The sequence below is a fragment of the Callorhinchus milii genome, unplaced genomic scaffold (genome assembly GCF_018977255.1).
Source record: "Callorhinchus milii isolate IMCB2004 unplaced genomic scaffold, IMCB_Cmil_1.0 Scaffold3, whole genome shotgun sequence".
NCBI lineage: Eukaryota > Metazoa > Chordata > Chondrichthyes > Chimaeriformes > Callorhinchidae > Callorhinchus > Callorhinchus milii.
In genome coordinates, this window is record NW_024704744.1 from 53,995,998 (window position 1) to 54,020,641 (window position 24,644).

Sequence of the window (24,644 nt, forward strand, 5' to 3'; positions counted from 1 at the left end):
CAGCATAGAGGAAGCTATTCTGTGAAGAGCTTTGAGACGTCTGGAAGATGTAATAAGGTGCTATTTCAGATGTAAGGATTATTATTATTATTATCATCATAAGTGAGTGGACCGTCCATTTGCAGTGAATGGGGTCATGGTGCAACTGTGAGTAAACTTGCACTATAATGGAGTTTAGTGCAAATTATAATGGCATTATAACACTACTAGACTGCATATCATAAATTATTTGAACCATCTAGATTAGTCCTTTATCAATCACAGATGAGTCCATATTGTGTGCACCTTATCTTCAAAAGGATGTAATTCCAGGATTTAAATCTTGAAGTTGTGAGGGGTAGTCTTCTCCTCACAACTCAAACATGTTCTAATTAGAAAAACAAAGATCCAGGCTTTTATAATGACAGGAGGTGTAGATGTAATCAGCAATTTAACTTGGATCATGAGAGCGGAACTAGAGGGCACAGGTTTGAAACGAAAAACATTAAATTGGAATAAGAGATTAGAATATTTTCCCCTCCATGTTGTAGTGTCTGTGCGGAACATTGCTACCAACAAACGCAGTTCATGCTGCGTTAACTCCTTCAGAAAAAGACCTGGATAGGTATCTGCTCCTGAGCAGTATTAGAGGATACACACAGACTAAGTGTAGACTGAGATGAACAAATGCTTCAAATGATACAATGGCCTCTGTGCTTTGGGGGGAGGGGGTGGTGTCTGCGCAGGATTTGATAGCAGAGCTGTGAGGGATGGTAAGATTCTGGACTTTTGCCTCCAGTGGGTCACAGAAATGTAAGTGGGGTCTCCTAGAGCTGAACTGGCTCCTAGGTGACATGCTTGTCAACAGGATATCAGAATCGAGCCTGCCCTCTGTGGCGGTCTAGGTAGTCTAGTTCCTGAGCCAGGCGGGTCCGCAGTATTCCAGGGGATTGCTGATGACAGCTCATCGGCAAGACTGCAGACCAGTCGCTGGGGGCAGGGATTCATGCCACTCAGCTCCTGTAAACCCTGCAGGCCAAAGTCCTAACAGGATTTTTACAGATAGTTCTAACTGGACAAGCAGCAGGAAAGCTTGCCAGACAGCATTTTCAACAGCAAGCTATGCAGTTTTAGCTGGTTAGACTCCAGCAGGACCCCAACACACTCTCTGGGGTTCCCAAGCCTTGGCTTTTGCCAACCTGCACCTTATACTTTCCGGAATTGAGTAAGCAGGATGCTCCCTCCAGGGAGAGAGTGCGTATTCCATTCCAACAATCTATCTCTGGGATTTCCATGTGTAGGTGGGCTGCATGCAATTCTTAGTTTGGTTTGGATACTCTTAAGCATGGGGATGGGTTTCCACATGTGTCAGACATTCAGCTAACTCCCCAAAAATGGATCAGAAAATCAGAAAGTAGCATGCAGAATGCAGAAATCTCCCCAGGAACTAGAGTGGATGGGTGGAATATATCATGTGGAAGGTTTTGTGGGGTCTGTTGAAAGAGTGGGCGGATTGACTTGTTCTCATTCACTGCTTTTTCATGTACTTAGTTTCCAATAGACTATAGATAGCATGTTTGTTTAAACATGTTTGTTCTTTGCCAAACATTGTTTTAAATGATTATATAACATATTTGTCATATGTTTGAAGTCATCTTTCCTTTTTCCTGAGGGAAATGTATTGGGGATACATGCTGGAACACAGTTAGTTTCATCATCTAAGTAGTTATTCTTCATGTATGAAGCTAGAGACAATGAGTGTCCACAGCCTATTAAATCATAACTGACTGTAGAACAGAGAACAAGTCTAGCTCACTATAGATCAGGGATCAGAACCAGCTGATTTATAGATTAGGAATCAAATCTAACTCATGAGAGACTAGGGGTCAAATCTAGTTAATTACAGATAAGAATTCACTATAGACCGGACTAGAATGCAATAAGGTGAATTAGGGTCAGGGAAAGTCCCACTGTTCAAATCTTGACCGTTGAGAGAGGTTATTATCAATGCGTTCTGTCTTACTGTTCACAGAAATGAATGGAAACAATAATTATGTTGTTGTGGAAACCAATCTAAAGTCACTGCAAGGTTGGTTGATTATAATCAGTATGTGTTTTTGATTACTGCGACTGCCTACTGATTGTGGGAACGGGAGAGAAAAAACAGGTTAAATTAGCAAAATGCAAAAGCCTCCACCTTGTTTGGTTCTATCATTTAATCAAATTATAGTTGCTCTCGTTTTGCAACAATGTTATGGATTTTATAACATCTGGATAATTAGAGTAAACAGAAATCGAGACATTCATTCAACCTGAAAGGCATGTTTTTGTGTAATTGGGTTTTGTTGATCTTTGCTTCAAAATGTGTCAAATAGCAAGATTTTGTGAGAAGCAATGTATCTGATAAAACAGGATTGCATCTTAATACCCGTGTACACTGCTGTGTGCAAATTCTTCCTGAGCACTTTGCCTCATGTCTCCTCAGCTTTTCAAGGGCTTGTCGTAAAACCATCTAATGAAGAACAACACAGCAAAGGTTCCAGTGACTCTTAAAAAGCCACTAACTAACCTGACAGCCTTTCTAAGCGATGCCTGCTATCAGCACTGTTAGTGTGGGACATTTAAACTCTCTGTGTGGCTCCTATTTTTGGAAAGTGGAATGGAAATTCACTGAGCCGTGTGGCTGTGGAGGTGCTGCTGTTGCAGTCTTCTCAAATACCAAATATTGCGCAAATTAGAATTGAGCTGAAGCAAAGGTTTTCGTACGTAAAATGCTGATACTTAAAAGCTCAATCAAGAAAAAGGACCTTGAACTTTCAGAGGCAAAAGAATGACTCAAGTATCAGTTTTTTTCCTATGTAAGAAGTCGCGCTCTCATACATCGGTAATATATTCTGTGCTAGGTTATACCCAGATGTATATAAACAACAGGCCTCAATCCGAATCAGAACTCCATTCCTCTTTCCAACTTTCAGAAGATTTCAGTTATGTCATACCTAATAATCTTAATAGGTTAGATTTCAGACATTTCTTAAGCACAGCCTGAAGCATAAGAGAGTTTATCTGGGACGTCCTCCCGACATGAAATGTGGTATACAAATGTAATTTGTTGTCGTTGTTATTTAAAAATGTATTCCTCTCAAAAAGAATAATCCTTCCATTTCATATATCATGTTAAAGCGCTTTACAGAGTTTTCTGTAAATGCAATACAATACTGCCGACATACATATATAGCACCTTTCACATTGGGTGCTATAAATAAGATATATATATATATATGTGGGCAGTATTATCTCTCAAGATGTCTCAAAGTGCTTCACACAGCTGGCAGGGCACCTGAGCTGGGACTGAGGGGGAGGGAGCTAAGAGGAAGAGGGAGAAAGATGATGAAAAACTTAATCAAAGAGGTAAGTAATTCAGAACTCTGCCACCCGTGTACCCACCCATTCTGAACTCCATACCCCCATCACACCAGCCCTCACCATGCTCCACTGGCTCTCTCTCACAGAACAGATTGACTTCAAGTTCCTCATACTTATCTACAAATCCCTTCACGCCCTGCACCTCCATACCTTTCCAACCTGCTTACTTCCCATTCCATCATCTGCCACCTTCATTCAGCTGGTTCTGCTCTCCTGCTTGTCCCTAATCTCTCCGCTCCACTATTAGCCACTGTGCTTTCAGCTATGACGCCCCAAAGTTTTGGTACTCTCCCTCAATCCCTCCATCGTGCCCCCTCCTTCCCCCTTTTCAGCCTGAAGACCTTCCTCTTCAACTATGCTTACAGTTACCCCCTCCCTCCCCTTGGCTCAGCATCAAGCTCTGCCACTGTTAAGTGCTCTGAGATGCTACATTGCAAGAATGGCGCTATATAAATGCAAGTTGTTATAATTGAGGTATAATATTGCATTTGCCTTGATGCCTTATCATGTTGTCAAGACAATCCAAATACAATACAGTATAACTTTACATTTACATAGCACCTTTCACGTCGGGAGGACATTTCAGAGGACTTAATGTATTTACTGTGAAGTGCAGTTACTGTGTGTTTGTAGGTAAACAAATACATTAAAGTGTAGTGACTGTGTATTTGAAGGCAAACGCAACAGCTAGTTTGTGCACAGCAGTGTCCCATAAACAGCCATGAAGTGAATGAGCATTTTTCGTGCCTGGGGGAAACTACCTTCTCTTATAGAATAGGATTGTTAAAGTCCACTTCAACAGGCATATGGCTCCTTGATTTAGTGTCTCAAATGAAGAAAAGCAACTCTGCCAATGCAACACTCCTCCAGCTCAAAGACCCTATATGCAGCTCAAACTTACAACCTTCTGACTCAGAGGCAAGAGTGCTATCAACCAAGCCAGACTGACAATTATCACCAGGACTTTAATTGCCTTTAAAAGCCTCATTAAAAATGGGGTTGACTGTGCAGTAATTTCTAACAAGATTCCTTCAAAGGAACCTAATGAGTGGGGTCTTCTAATATTTAGAGGTATGTCGGACCAACCAGTGGGCACTCCCCTATGAAAGTGATTGCCTTTCCAGGTGTTGGTGTGACAAATATCCAGGTTCTATATGATGAAATTCCATTAGAAATACTAGACTTTAGAGTTATGAATATGGAACAGTTGTGAACCTCTAACAAACCCGTTTACCTGGTTTAGTTTGCAATACTTGAGCGGAAAGTATTCCCCAGCGTTCCTGCTTCTGATCACTAGACAGTGACCGCTGCTCATTAGACAGTGACTCTTGCTAGATAGTGATCAGAAGAATCAATTGGCTGAGAATTGGGTGAAGCTGTGACTTCCTCAAATTCCCCCATCATTGAATAGCCTGTTGGCACTCGCTGTCAAACATATGCACAAGCAGTGGCTCTTTAGACAATATACAGCATGATACTTGTGGAACCATAACCCATGCAGGAGTCAAACAGTATCAGAATGGGAGAAAATCTACAATCTAAACTGTGCAGAGGGGAAAGAATGTCACAAAATCAAAGTCACCACTCTCAACATTCACTAATATTATTTTGCTGATGCTCCCAATTCATTGTAGTTCCAGAACCAAGTGAACAGGTTTGCTTGATGATGTGGTCGCAAGATGTGGTGATTGTTACATCCAGGCTTGTGCACAGAAAAGCACCCATCAACTTAACAAAGTAAAGTGTGTGACTGTAAGACCACCACTCACCCCAGGACTCGGGACTGCTCTTGCCGCTGAAACTAAATCAGCTGCTAGATAGCCTTGTGCACCCCACCAAACATAACTGGATGATCCTGGTGCGTAAAAAATACCCCGCGAGAAAGACTCTATATAAATGCAAGTTGTTGTTGCATAAAATTATATTTCTATCATTAGATTTACCCACACAATACACAGTCAACTCACTTTACAGTATATTTTGTGAAGGACTTTGAGACGTTTCAATGACATGATAAGGCGCTATATCAAATGCAAGGATTGTTATTAAATTAGATAAAACACCTTTCAAGTCGAGGGGGGCAGAGAGAGCGAAATATCTCAAAACACTTAACAGGATTTAGTAATGTGTAGTGACTGTGTTTTCTGTATGCTATCACGGCAGCCAATTTGTGTAAGCAATTTCCCTCTAGTGTTCAAACACTTGTTCCCTGCAACCATCTCTCAGGGTATACTTGAGCAGCAATTTAATTGTCTTCTTCTTCACCTTTGCAGATGCTAATCTATTAACATGATCTATTTAAAGCACCAATTAACACATACTTATTAAATGGATGGGGAATTTCCTGTTTCAGAGGGTGTGAACACCCATTTGTACTTCAACATGCTCTAGAATTTGTAGGTGGTGCAACTAAAGGAGCCACGTGTTGAAGCTCCCATGTTAGGCCGATCTCATTGCAGAAGTGCAAAATGTGCGCCACTATCTTATTTAAGCCAGGGTGGTGTCTTCAATGACCTCCCTGCTTGCCTCCCAGTACAACCCTCTGCTGGCTACTCTGCAGCCTATGTTCCACAAGGTCATCACTCCCTTTCTAAGATACACTATTCCCTATTGGATACACCATAAAATACTTATTCTAAGTTGAAAATGAGTCCTTGCCTTTGCCCCTCCCTACCCCTGTGACCTCCTGTTTTCCTCCCCTATTCCCTCTGCTCTGCCATTTCAGTTCTGCTCTAGATCCTCCATCCTACCATCTGATGAAAGCTTTCAGCCCCCTTGCCACACACTCTAGGACTCTCTCCCTAAACACCTTTGATTTCAAAAGCCTTCTTAAACATACCTGTTTGATTATAGCTTCACTCATCTTCCTCCTAACTCCCTGCTTTGTCCTTGCTCAGACTCCCATTCACACTCTCCAAAGCATTATGTAAGTACTTGTTGTTAGTGAGGGAGACAGTAACAAGGGCTTTCATTATGTGAATGCCTGGAACCCATGTACGTGTGTGATACAATGATGTTCTACACATGAACAGGAAACCACAAAATATTATGTGTGTGATACAATGGTGTTCTACCCGTGCACAGAATATGTTGGACCAAGAGCTCCCCAAGTTCCCAAATACTGAAAAAGAAAAGACTCCTTTGAAGCACTTTGAGATGTCCTTCTGATGTTAAAGGCATCATAATAATAATCCTTGCATTTGATATAATGCCTTATCAAGTCTTTAAAACGTCTCAAAGCGCTTCACAAGATATACGGTAAAGTGAATTGACTGTATATTTGTGGGCAAAACGCGGCAGCCAATTGCACACAGCAGCGTCTCACAAACAGTCGGGGATTGAAGTGACTAATCTTATTACTGTTTTTTGTTCTTGAGGGATTGTTATCAGGAGTGTGGAGTAAGGAAACTTGCGCAAGGTTTCGCCCTGCCGGAAATCAAACCCAGGCCATATAAATCAAACCCAGGCCATGTATTGTGTCAGGTAGTTCATGTGGAGAAAAATACCAGTCCAGTTACATTTAAAATATTTAGTTGGGCTAAACGTCCTTTTTCTGTGTTGTAACTTTCTACTATTCTAAGAAAGTTTTGCTGTACCTGACACACATTATTTGCCAATCGTAATATTGCTTCATCAGTGTCATAAAAGGTCATCTCTAAGTGACAAATCCATGTTTTATTTATTCTTTTTTTCAGTTTTGTCTTTTACACGGAACTAATCTCCTTTACCAGGAAAGAGCCTGGTATCTGGAACACAAATACCTGACTCCTGCAATAAGCGTGCAGATAAGGAACCAGGTAAGGATCATTCGTTAGCATTGTGCTACTCATATCAGGTAATAGAATCATTGTCAAAAAGAGAAGAGAAACATGGGTTTCATTGGAGACGTCACAAACAGCCAGTGAACAGCAGTTCTGCTGAAGTTCTTTTCATGGAAAGTTAATATTTAGTAGAGGAACAAAACTTATGGGCTAGGAGTGCAGATTTGTGGTATTTAAATAGCACATCATTCCTTTTAATGGTGTGCATTTGTTTTTGGCACAGAACTTATTCCAACAGCCCAGATCTTTTCTTTGACAAGCACCACAAGAACAGCTCTTATATAAAGGGCCTAGAAATGATAACTGCTGAAAATCTGACACAGAAACAGAAGTGCCAGAAATTAATAACAGATCAACCAGCATCCGAAAGGTGTTAATAGATTAAACGTTTCTGAAATGTTGACCTATCTTCCTCTTTTGAATGCTGGTGGAACAGCTCCTTTAATCCCATTCACTATTGTTGAGCCATTATTGCCCCTGGAATACTTTGTATTTTCCTCCTCTCCAGTGTTCTCTCCTGAAGGAGTTGACTTGTGTTGAGGCATAATTGCACAAATGTCCTCACTTAACCTCTCCTCTCTCCTCACCTATGAGGACATTTGTCATATGTGGGTCTGAAGAGCAATTGTCGACAGGGTATTCAATCATTGGGATGGGTGGGGGAACCCATTCAGGTTGAGTCAACAACACTTCAATAATGTGACTTTCCTGAAAGATTCACTGGACCAGGAGCTCTGGCTGGGGATTTCCCATGGCCAAATGTAGAGTCATTACTGACACCCCAGCTAAATCAACACAAAGGTCTACTCCGTGCACCTCAAGCTCTGCCCTCTGAGCCATCAGAAAAACGTAGCTCTGAAATGCTTAAAAAATGTATTTACAAAAAAAATGCAGAAATGAAAACAGGTACTGTTAATATCATTTTGAAAACAAGTTTCTGACCACCGACCACTGATTCTTTTTTCTGAGCAATACTGAATCTGCGTGCATTTCCCGAAACACATCATAATAATAATAATAATCCTTGCATTTGATATAGCGCTTTTCACATCTTCTAGACATCTCAAAGTACTTCACAGCATATGCCAACATCGATGACAGAAACACTGAGTATATGTGTTGTGTGTCCGCATCACTGGTCAACACATTGCTTTATAGTAACAAATGGGGTAAGAAAAAAAGCGGTGTAAACGTCTCCTTGAACCTATAAAAAAATGCAGCTGGAAAATAAAATATGTCTCCTCCAGAGAACCCCATGTACGTCACTTCAGCCAGCAAAAATCTGGCTTGGGTTGGAGCTGAGCTCTTGCAATTCAGAGTGAGAGGGTTAACAGAGGAAACCCGTCTGAGATCCAGACTCCCTTTTCACAGCTTCGATCGTGTCATTTTTTGTTGCCATCTTTCTGACGAGCGCTTCTTCAACCCTTCTTCAACAGCTTCAGGCACAAGTAGGCTTGTAGACAAGTAGGCCATCTCGCCAGCCCATCAAAAGAATGCTTCAGAAAACAGCTACTTCATTTTTTTAAAAAGTGCAATGAGCTTTGGACCATTGCAATGAAAACTGCTTGTTAATAAACATGATTTCCATAAGACGTAGGAGCAGGAGTAAACCATTTGGCCCCTCGAGCCTGCCCCGCCATTTAATAAGATCATGGCTGATCTTCTAACCTAATTCCATTTACCTGCCCTTTCCCCATATCCCTTAATCCCTCTATCCTTTAGAAGTCTATCAACTTCAGTCTTGAATATGTTCAAGGACTGAGCATCTACAGCCTTCTGGGGTAGAGAATTCCACAGATTCACTACCCTCTGAGTGAAGAAATGTTTTCTCAACTCAGTTTGAAAAGGCTGACCCTTAATCTTGAGACTATGACCCCTAGTTTTAGATTCTCCAACCAGGGGAAACAGTCTCACAGCATCTACCCTGTCAAGACCCTTAAGAATCTTATAGGTTTCTATAAGATCACCTCTAATTCTTCTATATTCTAGAGAATATAGGCCTAGTTTACTTAACCTCTCCTCATAGGTCAACCCCCTCATCCCAGGAACCAACCTAGTCAATCTACACTGTAACCCCTCTAAGGCGAGTATGTCCTTTCTTAAATAAGGAGACCAAAACTGCACACAATATTCTAGGTACGGTTTCACCAAGGCCTTATACAACTGCAGCAAGACTTCCCTTCTCTTGTAACGAACGCTAACATGGCATTAGCCTTCCTAGTTCCATGCTGTACCTGCATACTAACTTCTTGTGACTGGTGTACAAGGGTAACCAAATCCCTCTGAACACTAATACTACCTAGTCCCTCCCCCTCTAGAAAATAATCCGCTTTTGTATTTTTACTACCTAGGTGAATAACTTCACAAGGACCCGTTTATTCCTTCTCTCTGTTTTCTTCCTGTTAGCCACTCTCCAATCCATGCTAATATATTACCTTTAATTCAATTTGAAATGGATCATTGGTTCAGTGTTGTGCATTACATATCTTCATATCTTGTTTATTTAACATAAAAGATTTTAGTAGTAAAATAAAAGTCCGATAAATTAGTACCTCTTTTACACTATAACAGTCGTTTGTCTCCAGAGACGGGCCTGACTGTGGAAGCGAACCAGTAATGTACAATGGTCAGTTTTGCCAGTTCCAAATCCCCTCGAATCAAACTCTTAGTCAAATCTTCTGATGCCTCCTCGTCAGGGAGATCTGACTTGTTTCCAAAAAGCCATAGCATCAGAGTGGAGAAACCCAGTGATGTTGTGGGCTTGGGTGCAAATTTTGACTTCCATCAGGTGAGCATCGGAATTACATCAAAGTGCTCCCACAAACATCAACAGCCGTAGATTTTTGGGAGGCCACTGTTACTCTAATAACAATGGTGGAATCATGCTAAAAGCCACTAAGAAAAACGTCTGATTTTCAGGCACATAACCCGGCCTCCATTGCTCTTATTGATCAGGAGAGATAACCACTAAAGCATTCTCATGGCACACTGATCCTGTTTGAAAATCTGGATGTTACATGATATTACACAATGGCATTAAGACATCACAGGTGAAATGTTCTTTGCCTCAGGCATTCTCTGGAGGATTCATAAAAGCATTGCGTTCCAGTTTTTCCGGACTTAGGAACTGTCGAGGGCTGGGTTTAAAGCAATAAAAATTGGAGTTTCTTTTCCAAATCCCTAACTAGCAATGTTTTAGTTTCCCAATCACTGAAATAAATGTACGGTTGATCTGTTCCGAATTTTTGTTTCAAGGAAGGCTTGTGAGCAGCTCCTTTGCTTGGAGCTGATATCAGTCAGGGGTTGTCCAAGTTCAGTATAGTCTTCTACAGCATAAGTCACGAGTGACTCAGCTTTGTATTGTTTTAAATCTTTAAAGTGTGAGATTCAAGTAGAAGTGTCTGCAGTTCAAAATGATGACTGATGTAATTCTATTGTAAAATTCCGGATTATTTCTTTAATTCCTTGTTTACCCAATTACTGTTTTCCTCTCCCCCGCCCCCCACTCCCCGCATGTTGATCCTGATTAGCCTTGGCTCCACAGCCTTTTGCCACATGATGGTTTAGTGCCAGAAACCTATTTGAGCATGGACGGTATCATAGCTATGTCCAGTCCTTTCTTACTTGACATTCACATGAGCACTTTCCAACAGGAATCTTGGGATAGCAATTGTGGACTGTATCTCTCGCTGATTCTTTCCCCCCTCCCCCTCCCCCGCCTGAGCCTTAGGTCCCTGAGGCCAATTGGAGTTCTCTCTCCTGCTGTCCCAGATGAAATCCGCTAACTCAGCAAAGACCTGCGATTGAACCTTCTAGGCCCGTGCGTCTCAATTTCACTCTTGGCAGGGGCTTTATCGACTGAGATTTCGAGGGAGCTTTAATTTCTTTTTAATGTAATGTTAATCTCTGGAGCCTTGATATCCAAATTACTTCCACAGTTAAATTTTAGTGGAAAAAAAGTATCCCGATGTTTGCAGGATTATCGAACGTTGGGATAGATATTTTGGATTTTGAAAGCAAAATGTTGTCAATAGCCTGTTGTGGTTCAGCTGAGAACAGAAGCACTGCAGTTATAACTTTTACCTGTTTCTGAACAGCAGTACTTTACTTATAGTTTTTACCTGCCTATGTGAACGGTAGCTCTCCACTTATAACTTTGGCCTGTCTCTGTAAACAGCAGTACTTGTTTTTTTTACCTGAATCTGTGAACGGCAGTGCTACACTTATTACCTGTCTATGAGTTTCACAGCAGAATCAGTTCTCTTCCTGTTTATTAACTTTTCAAAACTTTTAAAACTTGTTCTCTGGTTAAACTGTTCTATACATAACGTTTCATGTTAGTGTTTCACTTTGAAATCCTTAAAATTCTTTATCCTTTCAGGGTAAACACGACCGTTGTTGTTGGGGTGGGCGGAATGGACAAAATTCTCTGATGAAACAAACATGACATTGTTCTGAAGAGATGTTTAATGTTTTGTGTAAGCGAACTGATTAATGCTGGTGTAAAGGACATGTATATTCATAGGAAGTTGACCTGCACAGCAATAACCCCTGCACTGTTCCCGCATAGCACATCTGAAATCTGATGATTTTCATGGCCTTAAGACCAATGTCTTAAAATATAAGATTGTGAAGAATTTGGAGAAATACTTTAATTTGGAAAATGTTTTTCCAGAAATCCTTTCTTTCCTTTGGCAGTAAACCATCTTCCAAATTGAGAAAATCTGAACAATCATACTTTTTAAAGGTCTTAAGGCTAAGACGAGGTGCAATCTCTGGCCTCAGAAGGTCGCAGGTTCGATCCCTTGGCCTGGGGCAGCACTTGGGTGTAGTTGTTTTTCACACTCCTACTATAAAGAAGGGAGAACCAAACCTGAATGCTTTTCAGTCCTCTAATGCATACAGAATAACCAGTAATCCTTTTTATCAATTGCTGGTTACCATAAAGGGCACCTACATTTCTTTCTGAACACGTGCATTCACGATGGTTTACACAAATTGGATCACACTCAATAGACTCACACATGACTTGTGCCTGTTTGGGCAAGATACCACAGGGCAGCCACCGCTTGTGGAACTGTAATGCAGCTCGAGTCAGAGCGTTCAGGAGAGGAGAAAACTGGAAGAAAAGGTGGCCTATTGCTAACGAAAATATGTTGAGCAGTTTCTTTTCACTCTTAGTTACGCACAAACTACTTGAAATTTCAGTTAAATAACCTGTTGTTAATTGTCTAGGATATAAAGTCACCTGCTCTCCTGGGAGTATCACCGAGCTAACAAAAGACACGTTACTTATTAAGATTAGCTGGACTCGACACAGTCTGTGTTTTACAGCTGTATCATTTTTCAGGTTTTTTTTCCTTTCATTGCTGTGAAACCCCTTGAAACTAATAAACATTTGTTCACAGCCCGACATGACACCCAATGTTTAAAGGTTAAGTTGTGCTGTATAAATATTTTGCATTGCATTTCCCCAAATAGCAATTTGTTATATTTGGGGAATATAGCGCCTCCTATGATCACTGGGGCTCAGTGTCCCATTCAGCACATGCTTTGCGCATGTTGTGATTCCTACCCTTAAACCAATGACGTTTCTGAAACCTGACCTGCCAAACCTCAAATGGCACTGATCATTGTGAGATAAACTTAAGGTTGCAATTTAAAGCTATCATAAATTAGATCTGCATAAAACTTCACACAGACTGCAGGCACAAAAGTGTGTATGAGACAGAGATAAAGAAGTGCGGCAGAGCTGAGTTTCTTCACAATCTTTCTCCACTCGTTTTACAGCTGTGAAATGAATACAGGGGCTAATCTAATTGAAGCAAGGAGATGGATACGAATGGCCAGGATGAACCTGCCCTCCATTTTTTTTTGTGAATAATAATTCTTACACGTCAGGAGGACATCTCAAAGCGCTTCACAGAATACACTGTAAAGTATCTGTATTTTGTAGGCGAATGATAAAAGTTACTGACTTGGGTATTATAAAGTCAATTACAGATCAGCTAGTGATTGCCCAATTTGAACTAATCCAACTAACAACAACAACAACAAAATTACATTTGTGTATCGCCTTTCATGTCGAGAGGATGTCCCAAGGCGCTGGACAGTCAATGTTTCAGACCCGAGCTGGGGCTCGGGATTGGGGAGGGTGGAGGGCAGTGGGGGAAAGAGAGTGATCAAAAGCACGGTCAAAGAGGAGAGTCTTAAGATGGGTCTTGAAGGAGGTAAGGAAGGGGGTGAGGTGGAAAGACTGCGGGATGGAGTTCCAGAGGGTGGCGGCAGAGTGGCAGAAGGCCCGTCCGCCAATGATGGGGTGGGCGAGCGGGTAACGTGAAGCAGGCCAGAGCCCGCTCAGCGGAGGGAGCAGACAGGATGATAGGGAGTTAGGAGGTTGCAGAGGTAGGGGGGAGCGAGGCCATGGAGGGCTTTGAAGGTGAGGACCAGTATCTGGATGATCTGCAGTCTACGAAGGGAGGAGTTGGGAATGCTGACAAGCAAGGAGCTTGCATAGTCAAGCCTGGATGTTATGAATGCGTGTATGAGGGTTTAGGTGGTGTTAGACAGTGGCGGAGCTGGGCGATGTTGCAGAGGTGGGTGAAGGCAGAGTGGGTCATGGTACAATGTGGGATAGAAAGGATAGTTGAGGGTAAAACAAGACGCCAAGTTTCCGGACTAGCTTAGTACGGTGGAGTGTGCAACCACGGATGGTGATGCTGTCAGCACCTGAGGTGAGGAGGTGCTGACGGGAGCCAATCAGGAGAGCCTCGGTCTTGTTGACATTCAACTGAAGAAAGTAAAGGACTAAAGGACTTGATGTCTGACAGACATTCTGTCAGCACAGCAGTGGTCCTGGTGTCAAGTGTGGAGGCAGAGAGGTAGAGTTGGGTGTCATCTGCATACATGTGGAAGTTGACCCATGTCTGTGGATGATGTCACCAAGAGGGAGCATATAGATATTGAAGAGGTGGGGACCCAGGACAGAGCCCTGAGGAATGCCGCATGAGATGGTGCGGGGGCTAGAGGAGAAACCGTTTGTGGAGATGAAGTGGAGGCGGTGTGAGAGGTACGATCTGAACCATTCAAGGTTGAGATGAGAGGAGAGGTGGTGGATGAGAATAGAGTGGTCGACGGTGTCGAGGGCAGCAGAGAGGTCAAGGAGGCAGAGGGAGCCCTGGTCACAGATGGACAGAATGTCATTTGTCATTTTGACCAGGGCTGTTTCTGTGCTGTGGGCGGCACGGAAACCCGATTGGAGGGTTTTGTGAAGGGAGTGGCAAACTGTGAATTGTGAATGAGGCTCAGTGTAGAATCTCTGAAGACAGGAAGAGAAATTCTCTGATACCGTTTAACTCCTGTTATCCACTAGATAGCAATTACTTAGGTGTTAACTTGGCTGAGTTGTTAGCACTCTGGTTTCTGGATCAGAAGGTTTTGGGAGCCTTGAGCTTGTAGTCTAGGCCAACAATCGTGCAGCACTGCAGCGCTGGTGGGTGGAGGGCTTGTAAGAGCTGCTATCTTGCTTGAGTGACCACTCTTCATGTGTGAGCCTCGACAGTGAGGGTTGTTCAATTGTGGGGCATCCCAGCTGAGCTCCTTCACAAGGCACATTGTAACACAGGACAGTGGATAGCAATCAGGAGCCAGAACATTGGCTGATTCTCCTACCACCCCCCCACCCCCCTCCCATCCGCCATATCTTAACTCCCAACCTGAGACTAACTAACCTAGCACAGGTTGGGTTACCAAGTTAAGTTTCTTTAAGTCGAGTCACTTCATTCCGTCACACCTCCCTACCTATCCGACCTGCCTACTCCCCACTTCACCACCCACTGCCTCTGCTGGGTTGGCACCGGCCTCCTAATTGTCCCTCGTGCCCTCCGTTCCACCATCGGCGGTGTGCCTTCAGCCACTACGCCCCAAAACTCTTGAACTCTCTCCGGCGATCCCTTTGCCTTGCCCCCTCCCTCCCCACGTTCAAATCCCGTTAAAGACCTTACTTTTTGATCGTGCTTATGGTCACCTCTTCCATTGGCTCGTTGTCAGACTCCGCCACTGTAAAGCGCTCCGGGATACGACTTCGCGTGAAGATCGCTATATAAATGCAGGTGGTGGTGGTTGTTGTAAACCTATCCTGAATTGAGAATGAATATGTAGAACAATTCCAAATAGATTAATTTTTTTATATCCCAAACTGTTTTGAAACAACCTAAATTTATAATCACAATTAGTCCAGTAAGTATGTTATAATTAATATACTGTGAGGCAGACACCCTTGAGATTGTTTTGTTGAGTTTTTGATTCTGTACCATTTACTTAACTGCCAACGCTGAGTAAATTGTCTTTTAACTGCCTAACCAGGCCTTGTTCCCAGTGCATAGATTGTGATCTGTGAGTCACTGGAGGCTCATTAACCCTGGACATTACATTGACATGAAGTTACTATCCAAGCCCCCTCTGCCTGTCTGTATCCAGCTAGAGCCCAACTGCATTTACAATCCATCTGCATGCTACATGAAGAAAACATTGCTCTCCCACATCAATAAAACCAGCAGTGTTTTAGAAGTGAAGGTTTTAACAGCTGTTCACAACTGGGTGTCGCAAAACAATTATTTAAGTAGTAACGCTTGCTGACTCATTAAACAATGGATGTTTTTCTGTACACTCGAAATAAACCCCAACTGCAGGATTGATGGGTGCAGGTGGCTCAGTGTGTGTGAACCTCTGATTAGTCTACTTTTGATCACCACTTTGCTGTTCAAGAGGTCAAAGATACTTTCTGCACAATAAACTGAGCTGGAGTGTACACTAAATTGATCAGCTGTTCCATCTTAATAGCCAGTAGTGGTTATACACCTTAACATCGTAAACCTTCAAACTAAGCTTCATTAACTTGTGCCTGGAAAGCAGTGCGTTGAAGGCCATAAATCCAAAATTTCTCCCGAGTTGCAGTCTTAAAATGTAATATTGTGCTGGAATATGGATATTTTTAAAATTCAGCCTAAAATTGCAAAAGAGCTTTTCTAAGAACGAAAACAAACTTCCAAATTAATACTGAATTTGAGAGTTTTCCAAAACCTTAAACTTCCAGACAATGGTCTTCGGACTAATTATAGGGGTCAAGTGTTTCAACACAGATGGAGATAGATAAGGTTCTTTTAATATTCTTGGTAAAATATAATTCTTGTATTACTTGTGAAATTCGAGGGAGCTAAGGAAATTAAATGCCCCTTCCATCATTTATTATGAAAGACGTGTTGCCAAATCTCACATTAAGAATTGGCATTAGTGATGTTGAGCATTGAATTCTGTACCTGGTATTTGAACGTTGTTTTGCTCACCTCTCCTGCCATACGAAAGCAGTAGCACTGAACTTGGTCAAAAACATTTGTAAACACACAGAAGACATAGGGGCTTCATTTCTTAACTCGTGTTGCTTTCCTTAACATTTACAACATTGTTTTGCATCAATGTAGAATGTGCCCCTGACAAATAAGAAACGTCAGTGCATCGTACACAGGCACATTTCCTGCAAGGTCACCAGGCAAACTATAGCTTGCACTAATTGTCTTTATACTTTCTCCATTTAAAGATCTTTTTTGTGCCCATTAGTTAAGGCAATGAATGAAACGCGAATAGTTAAACAAATGATGACTTGAGTCATTACTGAGACATATGGAGTCCTGTAGCTCAGTGGTTAGAGCACTTGCCTTGCAAGCGAGACACCTGGGTTCAATTCCAGGCAGGGCGAAACCTTGGACAAGTTTCCTTACTCCACACGCCTGATCATAATCCCTCCAAAACAAAAATAAATTGGTCATTTTCAATCCACGACTGTTTGTAGGACACTGCTGTGCACAATTGGCTGCCACGTTTCCCACAAATATACAGTCAATTCACTTTACAGTCTATTCTGTGAAGCGCTTTGAGACGTCTAGAAGTCGTGAAAAGCGCTGTATCAAATGCAAGGATTATTATTATTATTATAATGGGCTGGTGTCGCGCATTGTTGCTCCAAGACTCTAAATGCCTTCCAGTGAGCTCATCTCATATGAGTTATCTTCCACATCCTTTTGGCAATATTTGTGGATCATGCAGGATTGTGAGCAGCAGTTGTTGTTAGCAAGCTCTTAACTGTGGCTTGCCCTCACATAGAGGCAGTTGTCAGCAAGTGGATAGGTGCTTCTCTAAAAGGAAATCGATGGGTAACCGTAGCTTCCAATCCTAGCAGCTGGCTCAAGAGTAAAAATAGCAAACTTCTGGGACAGAGAACCCATCTCGTCTGTCCCTCACTGGCAAAATACACAATGAGGGTATAAATTTGCTGTGATTCCAATCGGGAGTAGTTCTCTGAATAGAAAATAGTGATATCTTGCAGTAACTTGAAGTAACCTTCAAGTCCTGCCTCAAAACCCTCCTCTTCGACCATGCCATCGGTCACCTCCCTTCTCCTCCCTTCCCTTCTCCCTCCCTGACTCCAGCTCGGGTCTGAAATGCTGTACACTGTCCAGCGCCTTGGGATGTCCTCCCGATGTGAAAGGCACGATACAAACGTAATCTTGTTGTTGTATATTGACTGACCCACAGCAACTCCGCTATCTATTTCCAGAGCAAAGTTGCCTCAAGTCTGCCTGACATTCATTTAATTACCAGAAGTAATCACTACTTGCAACTCTGATTGTGACTCTAGCAATTTAAACCTCAAAATAGGAGATAGGGAGGTGCACAGTATCAATGAATTGCATTCCATCTCAACCACTACGTCACCTTATTGTGAAGCGCCTGACATTACAGCATGACCTAATTGCTAATCCCCTCTGATGGACTGGCAACAAACATAAGTGCTGATTTTTTGAATAATGCATAGTTACAACATTTACAAATGTAATTTTTTTAAATGTACGTTTAAAGTCTTTAAGCTGTTTCGTTATTCAGTACTTCATTCTGAAAGATAAATCCTCAGCCTCACACTGAATCTTCTGTTATTGAGCTGTGTAGGCTCGATGAGATCTCTCTGTGACTGTGGGTCATTGTCAAGTAATTGACACTTGCAAAATCTCAATAACATTAAGGCTGCCTTGCATCTCACCAGCGTACACCTCATTTTGAGCTGCATTATCAACTACAGTCACATTCATATGTTAATTCATCTTAACTGCTGGCAGTGGACCTCCTGTAGGGTTGCAGTTTTTTGAAAAGAAAACTGTTTTTGCAGGCAGATTCATAATTGCAACGAGTCCCTTTTGATCGCTGTCTTGATAGGTGAGCCTTTGTGGCCTGGTTTACTTTTTTACTGTGGTGTTTGCAGCCCCGCTACCTGCCCACACAACCAGAAACTAGACAAGCTGACCTCGTTCATGCCAGTTCACCACCACCTCTTGGCACTGGTTGTGACATTGATCTCATTGATCTCATACTGTCCTGGCTCTGATCAGCCCCCACCCACTCAAGCAGGAATGACACAATTGGTTGCTGACATCACCAGCTGTCCACATGCTTGCCATTTCTGGAGCACTCAGGAAATAAACACAGCGGAGGCTGGAGAGCAGTCTGATAATAATGATCCTTGCCTTTGATTTAGCACCATATCATGTTGAAACATGCTTCACAGAGTTTGTCCATAAAGTGTATGTATTTGTAGGCAAACGCAACAGCCAATTTGCACACAGCAATGTCCCACAAATAGCCATAAAATGAATGACCAATTTTTTATCTGGAGGATTATTGGCCGGGACACTGGGAGAAACTCCCTTCTCTTTTCGTATAATGCCATAAGACCTTTAATGACCACCTGCGCTGTAGACAAGACCTCGATTTTAATACCTCATCAGAAATATAGCATCTCCAACAAAGCAGGACTCCCCGAGGATTGCAATGGAGTATTAAAGTAGGTTGTGAGTTCAAAGACCTGATGAGGAGCTTGAATGCACAACCTTGTGAGTCAGAGGTGAGAGTGCTATCAACCAAGCCAGGTTGACGCCTATTGCAAGTGAAGCCACCTGCCTATGCTCTCAACCTCCATTACCTTTATTTTTTGCTTCAGTCCCGGTTCTGTATGCCAGATGCGGGTGAGCATGTGTGCCAGCCATTCCATGATATGATCAGATGTGGAATGTGATGAAGTCGTGCCTGTACACAGAAGAGAAGCCAGTGGGGAACTGGTGAGTCAATAATGTAAACAGTAAGACCCAGATTGTTTACCATCTACTTGCCATTTGTTTTTCTACCATTTGCTTTATTGAATCGCCTGTTTAGAAGCCATTACTCTTTGTCTTTGTGCACAAGCTAGACTTAGTTGAAGAAATGTGCATCGATCATTAATGCTGCACATCGCAGTTTCTGAAAATCCAAACTTGAGGCAATGGAACGTTTCCAGCCTCTTCTGCTTTTATGCTTCCTCCGGAAGGAGCCCGTGAAAAAATTATGTTTGCGCATATTCAACCCCATCTTGAGAATGGCCAGAGTTTTGACAAGAGAAAAGTTGCGTTTTTATAGCGCTTTATCACATTGAAATGTTTTAACGTGCTTCACAAGTATTTACTGTGAAGTACACTGATTGTTTTAGCAAGCAAGCTTGTTGGGTCTGACAAACAGCCAGGTGCTAAATAATCAATTTTTATGGAAGGTTGTTGGCCAGAGCACTGGGAGAAACTCCAGTCCCGTTTTGTAAAAGTTTCATGGGATCTTTAGCGCCTGTCTGAAAACAGTCAGACGCAACCAAATGACAGCACCTCTGTCAATTCAGCAGAGGTCCCAGTGCTTGCAGTAGAGCACCAACTTAGGCTATGAGCTTAAGTCTCAACTTGAGACTTGAACCTCTGACCCAGTGTTGAGATTGTTACCAGCTGAGCCAAGTTCCGTAAGGCTGATATAAATTCAGTATCATAAGCTGCCTTGTTTACTTTTCACCAATGCTGCCATCTGAGGCGGAAACGGTAAGCTAAACACGATGTTAATTTGCTCAACATCCAGTGGCTAGTGTACAAGTTGAAAAAACAATGAATGCCATTAAACACACCGGCAGAGCAAGGCCAATGTACCTATGAGGCAGACCGATGCAGCAGACACTTTTAAATGTTGCCAAGGTTTTATTGATTATTTTGATTGCTGTTAATAAGAGTGAGAACTATTGTTGTTCTTTATAGGCGCTTCACAGCCCATCATGCCCATGCTGGCTCTCTGTAAGAACTATATGTGTTTAGTTCCACTCCACTGCCCTTCCCCATCCCTGTCTCCTTTTATATTTTACTTTTCAAATATTTGTCTAATTCCCTTTTAAACCTACTACTATAGATTGTTTCATCCACATCTTTTAATTGAGCATTTCATGTCCTGCAACCCGCTGAGTAAAAAAAATTCTTCTTACCAGCTTTCATTTTTTTGATGATGATCTTAAATTTATTTGAAATATATTCAATGAAGTAAATCAGGTGGAAAAGCTATAGGATTGCAGGAATCCTTAAAATAAATATAACTATTGAGTGATTTCCTCCTCCTCATTTCTGGAATTGTGTTTATTTTATTTGTCGATCTGTCTGTTCATTCATTCACTACAAAGTCAAAACATCTTCAACTCTAGTTCTGAACCTATTCGCTGACGACTTCAGAGGCCCAGAGTGAAAGAGTGTCTCAGGAGATGTCACAGCGAGTGTACACATTAGGCAGGTTTGAGTGTCCAAGGCCTCTGAGATCTGATCTGATAAATACCCCTCTCCCTAGGGATGGAAAGTCAACAAAGCAGCATGCAGTAAAGGCATCTGTGTGTGAATTTTCTCAGTGTGCCTAGAGTCCATCACAGTCACATTGTTATTGTCTGCTTCAGATTCTCATTCCACTTCGCAATATTAGTACCAGAAGGGGCTGCTGGCTGCTTGGGAACTAAGCCGGAGAAGACATGAGTCACTGAGCAGTGGTATAGAGTATAACAGTAAAACAGCTGAACCTTTGAAGCAAAGCAAGTAAAAGGCCAAAAAAAAAGTCTGAACCACAAGTGAGAAAAGACTGACTAATTAAATTGAACAGAAGAACATTTTTGAGCAGAGTAATTATAGTAAAAGAACAGACTTGCATCGCTGGTTCATAGCTTTCTACAGCCTCAGTTTTTTTGTTAAGTTTTGCTTTTTTTAAAAAAAATGAAATGTATCAGAGCACTATGAGAGCAGGCTTATTTAGGATAATGTGCAGTAATGATCAATAAAAGCTTTGGAAACATTATCAAAAGATAATTTTTTGTGTGTGAGGGTAAAAGTGAGCCTCGCAGTTTTGAATTCCGCAGTCAATATCAAACCTGCAGGTATTCAAGAACTCGACACGTGTGTGGAATTGATATTGACAGGTGATAAAATACATGCCATAAAACAAAATCACAGCATTTTTTGTTACTATTTATTTTGAAATTTTACAATGTAAAATAACAGAACCAGAGAACAATTAAGAGAAAGAGAGGGTGTTTTATAGTTTGACGTGGGGGTGCTAAAACTGTTAGTGCTGATCTCTGTTGGGGGTGAGGGTGAGAGGTATAGCCTCTGCATCACTGGCCAACAAGTATTATAACTATGTGAAAAGCTCAGCTGGAGGGAAGGGGCGGGTGGGGATGGGTTACAAGTAAGCTTGCTCAAGAATATTAGCCTAATGGTTGATTACATGCACTGTAATTGATGAAAGGGAAACCAGACAGTTGTGGCTGACTGCAGGGAGAGCTATCTTGTAAATTATTTTATGAGTAATAATGAGAATCCTTGTAGTTGACATAGAAATTTATCGTATCAAAATATCTCAAAGTGCTTCACAGATTTGTTTTGGTAAGATGCAGCGACTATATTTTGCGGGCGAATACAGTAGCCAATTTGCAATGCCCCATAAACAGCCACGTAGTGCCTCGCTAATTTAATTGGAGGATTGGTGGCCAAAGCACCGGGAGAAATTCCCGTCTCTTTTCAAATAGTGCCTTGGAATCTTTGAAGTCTACCTGAACAGGTTTAACATCTCATCTGAAGCACAGCACCTCTGACAATGCAGCTCTCCCTGATCACTGTACTAGAATATCAGCCTAGATTGTGAACTCAAAGACACAACTTAAAACCACGAAGTTCTGACACAGAAACGAAAAGTGCTATCAACTAAGCCAGGGATGATTTTCACCTAATTTTCCAGTAGATCAACCCAAACAGATCATGGGGTGTGGGGAGAGAGGAGGGGAAGAGTGTCCAGCATGGTTCCAGTACAATGAGCTTTGAACAGCAGGACGTCAGTTAAGTGGCCATGGTGAGAGTTCAGTGGTTTCCTTTACCTGGAGCCCCACCACATATTGCAGAGCATTATTGGTTTCTTAGAATATCCGAGCACAGATTCCTGGAACCATCAGAATATGCGGGCCACTAAGTTGACCATTTGTCCACAGTCCGTCCAGCAAACAGGAGGGTTCCAGGTTTGATCTGGACTCAGTTGCCCAGCTTTAAAATTAAAATTGATTTTAAGAATATTCCAAAATTCTGCACTAGTATTTTAAGGCACTGGTTTTCAAGGGAAAACAACAACAACTAGCATTTATATAGCTCCCTTCATGCAGGTTAGCATCCCGTCACCACTTGTACAGCAATGTAGGGGAAGAGAGGCAATAGTACCTCAGACAGGATCTTCATCCTCCCTCACACAGTATGTGCATTCATGAAGATGTGGAGGTCAGAAAGCTAGCAGCATCCCAGTGCTCAGCAGGTACTGGTGTATAAGCACTCTGAGACGCTACCCTGCATGGAGGGCGCTATATTGTTGTTGTGCATTCAGTTTCCAATGCCTCTCTATGACAAGCTTACCACAACTATGGAAAGCAAATGGAGTTGAAATGGATGATAAGTTTAATCACAAAGAGAGTCCATAAGAAAATACTCTGAAGCGCGTGATGGTCAGCCGTTGGAAATAGGAGTCTCTAATTTTCAAGGAGTCCTCAAGCTAGAGACAGGATATGGTTAGACCCGTATCAGAAATTCGGCTTAAGAACATGGGAATTGATTTCACAAGGTTAACAGCACTTGCGTGTACTGTTTATATACATCAATTGATTGTGACACAGATTTCAATGTGGAGAGCCACTGGGTGAATGATTGCAATTTGCTTCAACACAATGATTCAACACATCCAGTGCCATCAGTTATAAATAATAACTACAGCAGTATTGTTAATATTAAGGCAAATTTCTAAGTATTCATGTGGCACCTTGAACATAAACCCTTTTTCCATGATCTCAAGGCAACAAAAAGTATCTAAAGTTGGCTTAAACCAACAATATTAGGACGTTAAACAAATTAGGAGCATATTTGTACAATTAAGCAACTTTTTCTACATATTTGTACAACTAAGAGACTTTCATGCAGGAATAATACAGAAAAGACGCCTCCCCCACAATCAGTGTACTGGTTTCAATCATCTGTGTCCTCCACAAGCAGAGTGATTCATGGTAACAGACAGAATGAACTGCAGATCTGAACACAATTGCTGAAATGAGGGAGACCATTAACAAAGAAAATTGGACAAGACCGGCAAATATTAAAACAACAAAAAAATAGCTATAAAAACTTAAAATGGGTCTGCTGGTAAAGGTAAATAGGGTGACAGCACGGGTGTAAAGTGCAGCAAATCCGATACTATCAGTTTCAAACAGTAGTTGCAGCATCATTGTTCATGTGAAGTTAATGTTTATATCTTCTTGCAACGATTTGAAGATAACGGGAATTTTAAATAGAGTAAAGTTTCAATTATTTCTATATACCTTAGATTCCAGTATGGAAACATATGGAAATGTGGATTATGGAAACATTTCTATATTTTCAATCAAGAAGCTATGGTTATGTTTAATAATAATAAACATCTACTAATTTCTGCCTAATCTGTTCTCCAAGGTTGTGACTCATACTGGATATGACCACCAGCAACCTTCTTATACCTTACCCTCCTACATTCTTCATGGGTAACTCTAGATAGTAAGCACTGGCAGACTATTTAACAATAGAGATTATTTCAGCAAATCCAAAACCTTACCTAACCCATGAAATTCCTCAACGTGAGACTTTAAACCATTGTCTTAAAATACGAGTGCAGAATTGTGGAATATTCTTAAAATCAATCTTAATTTTGAAGCTGGGCAACTGAGCCCAGATCAAACCTGGAACCCTCCTGTTTGGTGAGACTCCCTGTCATACCTGATCATGCAGTTCCCCACTAAGACATCAGGGGGCACTGCTTGAACTTTTACCATTTATTGTGGCAATATATTCACCAGTTCTAAAAATAACGCAATGATGCACGATCCATTACCATTTAAAGTAATTTGATGTACCTCACACAATTTATAACAACCCAGGTAACCGTGAAAATGTTTTGTTAAAATGAATGTATTTATGCAAGACCTTTTGGTTGAAATTA

The 24,644-nt window shown here is 41.7% G+C and overlaps 1 protein-coding gene across 4 annotated transcripts in view; it reads left to right on the forward strand.

Moving 5' to 3' along the window:
• acoxl (acyl-CoA oxidase-like) overlaps window positions 1-24,644 on the forward strand; it is a 164,705-nt gene that overhangs the window by 135,337 nt on the left and 4,724 nt on the right. For 2 of the 4 annotated variants that reach the window (XM_042332935.1, XM_042332937.1), the window contains one exon: window positions 7,098-7,199. In XM_042332935.1, coding sequence (XP_042188869.1) covers window positions 7,098-7,199 — 102 coding nt within the window. Of the gene's footprint in view, window positions 1-7,097; window positions 7,200-13,013; window positions 13,117-19,269; window positions 19,377-24,644 lie in introns of those variants that run through there. The other 2 variants (XM_042332936.1, XM_042332938.1) reach the window with 2 other exon arrangements.